Raw genomic sequence first — 12,458 nt, forward strand, 5'->3', positions numbered from 1 at the left:
TAGGCCTTAGTTCTAAAAACAAAATATTGATATACAAGGAGTAAAGACGAGCCACTGGGAAAATGAAAAGTAACGCATACTGCTTGACAAACCTAAAAGTATCTTTAAAAAGCTAAAATTGCTGTGATGAAATTATTTCCTTTAATATTAATGTTTAAACATTATAACATTTAAACATTATAAACAATAAATTTAGTTTATTCAACTTCCTGCTTTTAATCTCTGCACTAAAAATAATGTAAAATCAGGAAAAAAAATGCAACCTAATATTGGTTTCTAAAGTGTTAGCCCATTAGAAGGATATGTAAATGATGATTTTAGGCAGTGTTGGCATGGACAAAATCTTCGGAGGCATCACACTAATAGATCTACCTATACAAATATTGCCAACTTCTATATGTCAAAGGAGAAGAAAAAGAACTAAAAGAAAATTATATGTAATATATTCAAGAAAGGTATAATAATACTTGACATAAATAACTTTTCTAGTCAATAGGAAAGGGAGAAACAAAACAAAAAAAGTCAAAAGTCATGAACATACAAAATTTTTTAAAGAAATAAATGCAATTATGCAGTAAAAAATTCAACTCACTAACAATCAAATATATAAGTTAAAACAAATGCCATTCACCTTTCAAACTAACAAAGATTAAAAAACAGTAACATTCCAATATTTGCATGGGTTTTGAGAAACTGGCACATTCACAAACAGGTGGGCTTATATAAACTGTAACTGGCATCTTTTCTCATCAGATGTTTACAACATTCATCAGCAGCTTAAAAATTCTCACAGCTTTTGATCTAGCAATTTTACTTCCATAAGTTTCCAAGAAAATTATCAAAGGGCAGACATAGGTTTAGCTTTACAAGGATTCAACAAAATACTAAAATAATGAAAAATTATTAAGAACCTAAAATGTCTACCAATATGAGAATTTATGATAAACTACGATATACTACTCCCATATTATCAAAGTCTGTGCAGTCATTACAAACAATACATATTTCATATACTCTTGGTAGGAATAAAAAAATCAACAGAACATTTTTTTGAAAGGTAATTTGAAAATAACTATCAAAATTTAAATACTCATTGACCCAGTAATTCCACTTGAAATAATTTATTCTACGGATTATAAATGTGCCTACATATTGCTATAAGGATGTTTACTGCAGGACGCTTATAAAAGCTGAAGACTCTAAACAATCATATACTATACAGTTGTTAAATGAAGAGAAGAAATACTAGGCAGCTGTTATGATGAATGAAAAAGATTCACATGTGTATCATAGTGCAAGATATCCATTTATAAATTTTTTTAAAAAGGAAAAAATGTATAAATTCTAATTTGTGTTAAAATACAAATATACGCATATTCATAAATTCAATATTGACTTATCTGAGAAGGGATGAGGGTTACATTTTACTCTGTACCCTCACATACTGTTTAAATTTTTTTATAACCATAACCTCAAACTACTTTTACAATCTTTTAAAAAGCTTTAGCAACTAGTACTCATTTTTCTCAGGTACTTCCATAACTATGCTTTTCCTCACAGAAGTCTTGCTTAAATAGGAAAAAGATGCTTAGAGAAATTTTTAGCATCTTATTAAATAACAAATAATCAAATACACTTCTCATGTTTGCATTGGCAATCTGTTACATTAAAAAGTAACAAGGATTAATCATTAATTCTAAATGTCATGCACTTCTGACATTTTAGGTATTACATTAACTATGTCTGAGTATTTTTAATAGCAAATTACTAAAAATAACATCATAAGAAATAATGAATCAATCAAGGGAAATCTATATAATGGAATATTATATGGCCATTTTTTTCAAATGAGGAAGAGCTCTATGAACTGATATGGAATAACTAGCAACTTATTTTGTTCAGTGAGAAAAAGATGCAAAACGGTATGTATAGTAGTACCACCTTTTTTAAGAAAGAAGAGGATAAAGAAGTATGTATGTACATGTACACATGCATATATAAGCTTATTGTTACAAAAAGAAACATAAGAATAAACTAGAAACTTATGAAAATGTTTACCTATGGGTATAGGTAAGAAAAGGGTTTAAAAAAATAAGGAAAAGATTGAGACCTCAGAGTAAAATTTTTCTATCATTTTGACTTCTGAACAAAGCAACTGTTTCACATATTCAAACAATAAAATTAAATCAAACAGAATAAAAGCAAACATTAAAATTAAATACAAACAAATGAAATTATATTACAAATTTATAACATATGTATGCAAAAAAAAAAATAGTTCAAGTAACTTTTGAACATGGTGATCTATACATCCTTAGTGAAACATATTCTAAGAAAAAAGAGCTGTAAAAATACCTTAGCTTTATTTAGTAGATTTATTGTTGGAAGTGGCATCGATGTAATAATTGTGAAACCATTGGTGTGTACGGCTGGATGGAAACACATGAGTAATAACGATGTTTTAGAAACAAGAGTTCTCACACTGGGAGAAGACAGATAAAAATATGGAACGGAGCAAAGGAAGGAAGAATCCTAAGGTACTAAATCTGAATTGGAGCTATCAATATAAAATAAAGATGCAAAATACCCACTGAAAGTGCAAAGCAGCAGCCCCATAATAGCAATAGGATCCCGTTCTTGGTTTCAAAATACCATTACCTACTAAAAAAACCAGAGTTTCTTGGAGAAATGGTAATATCAGGTCTGGCGGAACAACCTGAAGTTAGAACATACAGTTGTGCCATAAAGCAAGTAAGTATTCAAAGCATTACAGGAACATATCAGGACAAAAAAGCAGGCTTGAAAAGATTCCCCTGGTTAAATTCAGAACAATTTGGGTACGAAAAAGAATAATGATGATTATGCATAATATGCAACAAAAAATCCGTAAGTACAAAGTTATATTAAAAAAAGAGGGAGGGGTGACAGGAACTTCCTCATTATAAAAGATTACCTACAAATAAACATAAAAGGAATAAGAGAATTTTTTAAATCAGTGATCATTTTTCTATCATTAATTATTACCAACGTAATAGCTGCTGCAGGTGAGGAGCATCAAAGGACAATAAAACCATTGGGGAAAGGCTGTTGGAGAATAGGATGTTTATACAGATTGCTTAATAATCACAAAGAAGAAAAGAAAGGCACCTATACAGAGACAGGTAGGCATAACTTTAAACAAATTATTAAACCTAACATTATCAAGAATGGAACAAATCAACATTATATAATTTCTGATATGACTCCAACAGGATGGACAAAACATCATCTACGTCTTTTCTTGCAAAAATGTCTCACCTGAATCTAGTCATGAGAACAGACAAATCCAGATTATAAAAATTTTCTCAGACTAGCCTGTCTTCTCCAAAAATACCAATGTCATAAAAAGTATAGGGACACTATTCTAGATTGAAACAGACTCAAAATACAACAATCAAAATAATATGTAATCTTTAAGTCTGAATCACAAAATTTTAAAGGTTATATAAGGTTATACATACATTTGGGGCAATTTGAATGTGAACTAACTATATACAAGAATGACTATTAATCAATGCTAAATTCTTAGGTGTAATAATGGTGTTATGACTATGGAGAAGAATGTACTTGTTCATAAAGGAGACATGCTAAAGTATTTAGAGTAAATTATCATAATACTTGCAATTCACATCACTCAGGAAAAAAGGGCATATAAATGGGGGAGATAAAACAAAGAAAAGCAAAATATTTTAGCATACATTAGTATACACTGTTCTGTTCTTCCAATTGTTTTGTAAATTTGAACTTTTTCAAAACAAAAGGTTGGGGGAATTAAAAACGAAAATCATATTGCATACATTTCATAGGTATGTTTTACAATCTTCAAATACATATAGCAAAAGTACTTACTTTACTTGAGGTTGTAAGCAGGAAAGTCCTTTGCAGATTTTCCTTTTCAGCCAAACATAACTGCAGCCTGCCAATCTCTTCTTTGAAATGAGTAATCACGCTTTCTTTATTCCCATCTAAATTTTTTAAAGTCTGGACCTCTGACATAAGCTTGGTATTTTCTATTTCTGTATTCTTCAAATGTACCTGTAATGGTGTTTGAAAATGTCAAGAACATTCTAACTCCACAACCTAAGTCAGTCAAAGTTTAAAATACCATTATATTTCTAACCCAAAGATAATTAAAGGAAGGAAAGACATACTAGACTAGGATTTAGGAGACCCAGGTTCTGCCAAATGACTAGTTAAGCATGCAGGAGCAGAATGCAGCTTTTCTAAGCTTTTTAATTTTCCATAGAGATTATTCTAAGGCCTAACAACATTACCTGATCTCTAAAGTCTTTTCCTTTGATTTAATGGTTTCAAGTTCTCTTTAAAAATGCAAATAGATTTGGCTGTTGTTTTGGGGAAACAAATTATGTTACTTGGTATATTCAAATCTGGCATGACAAGACTCTGGAAAACTAGAAGGGGTACATTCAAAAACAACATCTCAAACAATTCCATTTTCTGCAGGCTAAAAGTACGATATCACTTAGTTTTAATGTGCCGAAAAATGTATTTGTTGACTAACCCAACTATGTTGATTTTCCCATGACTTTCGCTATTGCAGATTTGCTCCTAACAGATACACAAATCAAATTCAATAACTGGAATTGTAAGTACAGACCCCTAGTGTCCACTATCAAGTATATCTTACTTTGGTTAAGAGTACTGAGGAGAAATGAATTAACTTACTTCTTGAACATTACTCTTTAAATGCACAGAATGCTGAAGGACTAATTCTTGTTCAAAAGGATAGAATATTAACTCCTGATTCTCTGAAGGCATCAGCAGCCAACACCCTTGCAGCATCACTTTAAAACACTACCTGATTTTCATAATCATCAGCTCATTAAACTGACTTAACAAGAAACGGACTTAACTCAGAATGTTCTTGAAATTCCTCATCTGGAATTGCCTTCAGGAAATGCTTATGAACCACTTACAAAAATAAGTCTCAATCTGCACCCACAATATTATTAGTTAGTGACAATTAAGCTAACTACCCTACATTTCAGGGTTGCTTAAAAATAAAATAAAATAAAAACTGCCGGGTGCAGTGGCTCACACCTGTAATCCCAGCACTTTGGGAGGCTGAGGTGGGCAGATCATGAGGTCAGGAGATCGAGACCAGCCGGACTAACATGGTGAAACCCTGTCTCTACTAAAAAAAAAATTAGCCGGAGGTGGTCGCGGGCACCTGCAGTCCCAGCTACTCGGGAGGCTGAGGCAGCAGTATGGCGTGAACCCAGGAGGTGGAGCTTGCAGTGGGCTGAGATCGCACTACTGCATTCAAGCCTGGGCGACAGAGTGAGACTCCATCTCAAATAAAAAAAAAAAAATTAAAACTTCAAGCGGTCAAGATTTGTTAGTAGTGATGATATTTTTACAAAATGACATCTCTGAAGATATTCTAAAAGTCAAACTCTAAAACAGGATCATTACTAAATTAATGTTCTCCCCAAGGTATATATATATGTATGTTCTTAAAAAAGAAAAATAGTTATATGAATTGTGATAAACAAGTATCTTAATGTCATTAAACCTCTTCAACTTATTACACACTACCTGTTAAGTATCTAAAACAGAAGCAAATTAATTCCCTGAAAACTAACTTTTAGGGGTGATACAAAACATGACTGTGACTTCCTCCTTGCTCTCTCCTGGATCACTCACTCTGAGAGAAGCTAGCTGCCATGCTGTGAGGATATTCAAGCAGCCTATGAAAAGACCACTTCAAGAGGGGCTGAAGGGCCTCCTGTCAAAAACCACGTGAGTAAGCCATCTCAGAAGCAGCTCTTCCAGTCCCAATCAAGCCTTCAGCTGACTGAAGCCCCTGCCAACATCCTGACTGCAACTACACAAGAGACCAGAGCCAGAACCACTCAGCTAAGCTGCTCCTCAACTGCTGACCTACAGCCCCTAAGCTTTGGCGTCATTTCTTTGGAAGTAACAGGCAATACATATGGAACAAATAAATTACCTTATAAAGTTCCTTCTCATCCTTCTCTGTCTTCAACTGACATTCAAGTTGTTCTCTTTCATGTTGTGCCTTCCTGAGTTTGTCCTTTAAACTGACATAGGTATGATAAAGTAACATTATAATGTTTTAAAGTTTTAAAATTTTTATTGAATTTATTTTTTAAAAGCATGAGAAATACCTGTCTAACTCAGTTTCTTTTTCAATTGCTTTATGTGTTACTGACACAATATCTTCCTCAAGCTGGAGGGCTTTGGATGTAGCATCACTGAACCTCTTCTTAAACTCTTCATTTTCCATTTTTAAACTTTGTGTTACTTCAGTAAGACCCTGAGAAGTGAGAAGGTATTTTGAGAAACACAGAAACATAATCAGCAAAGCAGATTTGCATAGCTTTAAGAAAACTATGTATTCTTACAATTTTAGTCCCGCATTTGTTCCCTCCAAAATTGAGAAGCTAAGACTATAAAACCTGAAATGATAACATATATTTAAATTTTCATATACTAAATTAATCGATAATTTGTTTTTTGTTTGTCTGGGGTCTCACTTTGTCACTCAGGCTGCAGTAGAGTGGCACGATCACAGCTCACTGCAGCCTCGACTTCCCAAGCTCAGGTGATCCTCCTACCTCAGTCTCCCAGGTAGTTGCGACTATAGGCACTCCCACCACATCTGGCTAATGTTTTGTTTTGTTTTTTTTAATAGAGACAGGGTTTTGCCATGTCACCCAGGCTGAAACTCCTGGGCTCAAACAATCCTCCTGCCTCGGCCTCCAAAAGTGCTGGGACTACACACATGAGCAATGATTACCTTTTTTATATACATTTTCCCCCCACCTTCAGACTTTTCATGTACCCTGTGTGTTGATTTTACTAACTTTTCTCCACCAGGGGGCAGGCAAGAAAAATGAGAAAAAATTTTTAAAAATTAGTCACAACAAATCAAGTCTTACACGACACCATCGAGGTTAACACCCACTTTTTCTAGCACAGGTAACTAAGTCCCATCAAAGCACTAAAAAATGCCTAAAGCCATGTTCCTAATGTTCTTGCTAGTGTGACTCTGACGCCTAAACAAATATTCAAAGATACTAAGACAAATACAAAAGAGGTAGTTAGTGCAACAAATTGAATGTATTTCTACTTGGAATATTCTACTTTAAATGGACGATTTATAAGACTCAAATATAACAGTGTATACAGGGAGGTGCTTTGTTATAGAAAACTATACAATAAAAGAATTGGTAAATTAAAATAAAATTATTTTTATTAGAGAACAGTTTTAAAATTTCTCCCCAAAACAGTAATACTTACCTACCCAGCAACGAAAACTTAAAAAATTATCATTCTGCCAGGTTAAAAGTATGAAACATTATATAGTATTTATATTTCACTTTAATTCACATAAAAGAACTCACCCAAATATTTTGATAGAATATCATTTTAAATATCTTGCTAGAATATGCACATTGCTACATTATTTTATAAAAGTCAGATACACCCTATTGATATATTTTTGTTCAAAGCAAATGTTTGACTGAATTTGTAACACTAACCAAAAACTGTTGTACAAAATGCGTTTTTTGTTCCAATGCCATAATACCAGAGAAAAAACAAGTAATATTTATTTCCTCTGCAATCATAATGATTGCTGTGACATTGGGCACATTTTCAGGATTTGTTGTGTTGATTTATAAAGACAGGCAGAGAGGTTTCTAAATAAAGTTTGCATTTTTTTTTCATTTTTAGTTTTACCAATGCTCTCTTGGCACTGCAAGTACACTACAGATTTAACCCAAGTATTTCTCCCTAGGACAAAATTAGCTTCCAATCCTGAAAGTAATGAAGCCCTATAATGGGTATACAGCATTCTACAAAACACATAGGAAAAGAGAAAAAAATCACTAGCAACTGAACGTAAATCATGAACTAATTGCTTTGAGTCAGTTAACTTCACAGTGAATTATATATTAACTCTGACTACAAGTGCTTAGACTCTTTCTCTGGTGCCCATAAAGGCACCTGATAGCTTCTCAGCACCCAAGCCTCCTTTCAAAAGACATGAAAATTATAAAGTAAGGATTAGTCTTCAGGCCTCTAGTTTTCATGTCTGAGTTAAGCATAAGCATCTTCAATGTGGCTCAGTCCTCCTTAGCATGAAAAAGTTAAGAGTTTTGCCATTTCAGACAACTAGGAATCCTGCTTTCAAAAATTAACTTTAAAAGAGTAAAATCTAAAACACAATTTTTCTAAAACACTTTTGGTCACCATTTGTAAATCACGCCAAAAGCACATCATAATTCTAATATTAAAACAAAGAAAACCTCCATCAGATAACTAAGCCTGCTAAATTGTATACCAGTAAGAAAACAATCATAAAAATTGGGGCAAAAGGAGATAAAGAGATGTGAGTACTTCAGATTCATGCAGGGACTTTCTTCTCACTCCTAAACTGAAAAATCACTGTTTCCAAGAGCCACTACTACCAATTCCCATAAGTCATAACTCTCACATATGAATAACCACATAAAAAGATTATGAATCATTCATCTAGGTGGCTAAACACATTTTAAAAGTATTTAAAATAACAGAGCACATTTATTCTCATGTTAAAAAATAAAATTCTGATTATAAACAAAAGCATATGAAGAAACCAGATATAGTATCACTAACAATTATCTAGAAAAAAGGAATGGTATTCTAGATTCACACACATACAGAGTAAAATTTAGTAAACTAGCACCTGAACACTTTAAATAGCAAATTATTGACAAAACAACTATTTATGAAAATTGCTAGTCAGATTATAAATCAAATCTCACTCATTTTACTTAATCTGGCTTTTCTCAAACACCCTACTTTTGAAATCAACTAAAATACCAAGTTATGATGACAGCTACACAGACTATAAATGCATCTTCTCTGGTTTCTGGAAATCCACCAGACAAAAATAACAATATTTGGCCAGGTGTGGCGGCTCACATCTGTAATCCCAGCACTTTGGGGGGCCTAGGTGGGTGGATCACCTGAGGTCAGTAGTTCAAGACCTGCCTGGCCAACATGGTGAAACCCCATTTCTACTCAAAATACAAAACAAAAACAAAAACAAAAAAAGTAGCTAGTCGTGGTGGTGTGTGCCTGTAGTTCCAGCTACTCGAGAGGCTGAGGCAGGAGAATTGCTTGAACACAGGAGGCGGAAGTTGCAATGAGCCTAGATCACGCCACTGCACTCCAGCCTAGGCAACAGAGCAAGACCCCATCTCAAAACAAAATAAAACAAAATAAAAAAAGAAAAGAAAACAAAAACTTTTTAAAATCGAAAAAAGCTTATGGAATTTGGATACAAAGAAAGAGTATTTTTGCACAGCTGTACATGTTTGCGTTTTGAGCTAAGAGTTATTTCAAAAGAATCAAAAAGTTTTTAAAAATAAAGTTAGAGAGTGAAAAAGTTACAGTAAGCTAAGGTTAATTTATTTTTGGAGAAAAAATTTTTTTATAAACTTAGTGTAGTCTGGCCAGGTGCAGTGGCTCATGTCTGTAATCCCAGCTTTGGGAGGGCGAGGCAGGCAGATCACCTGAGGTCAGGAGTATGAGACTAGCCTAACTAACATGGTAAAACGCTGTCTCTACTAAAAACATAAAAATCAGCCAGGTGTGGTGGCATGCATCTGTAATCCCAGTTACTCGGGAGGCTGAGGCACGAGAATCACCTGAACCTGGAAACCAGAGGTCGCAGTGAGCCGAGATCACACCACTACACTCACTGTACCCCAGCCTGGGCAACAGAGCAAGACTCCATCTCAAAAAAAATAATAATAATTAATTAATTTACTGTAGTCTAAGTATACAAAAAAAAATCTACAGTAGTGTACAGCAATGCCCTGGGCCTTCACGTTCACTCACTACTCACTCGGTGAATAACCTAGAGCACTGCCAGTCCTGCAAGTTCCATTTGTGGTAAATGCCCTGTACAGGTATAACAAATTTTACATTTTATACAATATTTTTACTGTACCTTTCCTTTTCTAAGATGTCTAGATATGTTCAGATGCACAAATATTTACCACGTGTTACAACTGCCTACAGTATTCAGTACACTAACATGCACTACAGGTTTGTAGCCTAGGAGCAATAGGTTATACCATATAGCCTAGGTGTGTAGTAGGCTATACTATCTATGTTTGTGTAAGTACACTCTATAATGTTTGCACAAAGAGGAAATCACCTAACGACCCATTTCTCAGAACATATCCCCACTGGTAAGTGATGCATTACTATAGTAAAAAATGTAATGAGGGCTACCTTCAATTCACTGAAAAATCTGCTATGAACAAATGCACTTAAATTCAACTTTTATAGAAAATAACAGATCCAAGCATTATTTTTGTGGTTGGAGTGGAGAGGAGGGGGAAGAGAGACAGGCTACAAATATACTAGTGTCTAAATAATTTCCTGAATATGAATTTATTCCACAGACTACTGATTTTATTTTTTTGAACATTAGGTTTCATATACATTTTTAAAGAGTTAGGGAATAAGTGCAAAAATTTAAGGTAGTATAACTTAAATTACCTTTAATTAGATTGAATGGGAACTACTCAATGATGTAGTCTTATGAAATAAACTATAAAAATGCTTCATTTTACAGTTCTATACTTATCAATACAAAAATTATAGATTTAAAAGTATATAAATATATTGTAGAAATAATATATTATGAATTTCTTAAAACTTACTTTGTAGAGCAGGTACAATATTAAAGTAACTGGCTTGAAAGAAATATATTGCTATGTATACATAAGTCATAATCATCACCCCATGTATTAAAATTAAGCCTTTTGTATCTTTTCTTGATGACAATCAGCAAAAAACAAATAAAAACAAATTCAATTAGATCATAAATTCAAAATTGGTTTTTGGCAATTCCATGTATTAGATAGTAAACGCCTTAAACTGCCTCTGTCCAAAACCAGGTACCTAATGCTATGATAACAATAACAGCTATCTTGAGAGCTACTGTGTAGGAAATTCTATGTGCTTTATGCATAATACATTCTCATTTGATGAACACATGGCCTAAGAATTAGGAACAACTATGATGCTTGTTCACATGAGAAAAGTGAGCCACAGAGAAGTTAGGTAGTTTATCAAAGTTCACACAGCTAGTAAATGGAAGAACTGAGAATGATTTCAACTTTCCAATATTCTTAAAAAGTTTTCTAAAATAATAACTGAAAATTTTAATAATTGAGGTATTGAAATTTTGGTAATTTGATTTTTATCTACTCTTGATATGACCTTTCTTAACAGTGGTACTAATAAATAAAGTTATAAGATACTCTTCAAAGATAATTTCCAGATCTCATTCATAAACTGCTAAATTCAAAGACTACTACATTGGTGTTGTGTGTTGTGGCAGAGACTGCTGGTTGTCTGCCAAATTATGACCTCCTTTCAACCATAGTAATTACATATCGCTGCCCAACTACACTTTATTCCCAGCTTCTCTTGTAATGCATTACAGTTACCTAAATTATCATCAGTTAAATATCAATGAAATTATATGTATTACTTCCACCTCTAGAACTTACATTATTGATCATGCCTTGTCTAAGATCTCTTTCCCCTTTTCAGCCAGCTGAAACCAGGATATGCCAGTGACTAAGTTTCTATCATGAAGACATAAATTCTCTAGGACTCTAAGGGTGGGCAGTGGAATGATATAAAAGGTAACGAGGCCCCTGAATAATCATGTAAAGCCAATCCGCGCTCCCCTCCCCAGACTTCAATGACTTATGACATAGACTGTTACATTAACAACAACAACAAACACTTTACACTGTTGGATTTGTCTTCACTCTAATTCATTATTTATCCCTGACTAGTATTCAAATCAAGTAACCCATCTGATACACTGCCATTAAGACAAAAAATTAAATTGGCTATGTAATAAAGTATAAGATATGCACCACTGATCATACCCAAATTCAACTACTATTGCAAATTACTTTAAATATCTGATTCTTGAAGAGAAAAAGTAGCAACTAAAAGCCAAAAATAAGGAAATTATAAAGCTAGTTCAAACACTGCTACGATACTGAGTACACTTAATCCAAAAACAGCCAATTTGAAGGGCAACAAATACATATGATAGAGGATCTCAAAACAGTAAAGCACTTGTCAGAAAAATATTTGCCTCAAAAATCAAAAATCTAGATATGAGCCAAGCACACTGGCGCACACCTGTAGTCCCAGGTACTTGAGAGGCTGGGGTGAGAGGATGGCTGGAGTCCAGGAGTTTGAGGCCAGCTGGGAAACATAGTGAGGCCTTGTCTCTATATTTTAAAATATAGCTACCAATGAGTTTCTTCACAGAATTGGAAAAAACTGCTTTAAAGTTCATATGGAACCAAAAAAGAGCCCGCATCTCCAAGACAATCCTAAGT

General features: G+C 33.6%; 1 protein-coding gene across 4 annotated transcripts in view; it reads right to left on the minus strand.

Moving 5' to 3' along the window:
* The window catches only part of TAX1BP1 (Tax1 (human T-cell leukemia virus type I) binding protein 1), a 109,008-nt gene that overhangs the window by 55,207 nt on the left and 41,343 nt on the right, over nucleotides 1-12,458 (minus strand). For all 4 annotated transcript variants that reach the window (XM_011972246.1, XM_011972249.1, XM_011972247.1 and 1 more), the window contains 3 exons: nucleotides 6,192-6,340; nucleotides 6,014-6,104; nucleotides 3,889-4,074 (listed from right to left, as the gene is read on the minus strand). In XM_011972246.1, the coding sequence (XP_011827636.1) occupies nucleotides 3,889-4,074; nucleotides 6,014-6,104; nucleotides 6,192-6,340 (426 nt within the window). The remainder of the gene's footprint in view (nucleotides 1-3,888; nucleotides 4,075-6,013; nucleotides 6,105-6,191; nucleotides 6,341-12,458) is intronic.

Source organism: Mandrillus leucophaeus, unplaced genomic scaffold (genome assembly GCF_000951045.1).
Source record: "Mandrillus leucophaeus isolate KB7577 unplaced genomic scaffold, Mleu.le_1.0 Scaffold128, whole genome shotgun sequence".
Lineage (NCBI taxonomy): Eukaryota > Metazoa > Chordata > Mammalia > Primates > Cercopithecidae > Mandrillus > Mandrillus leucophaeus.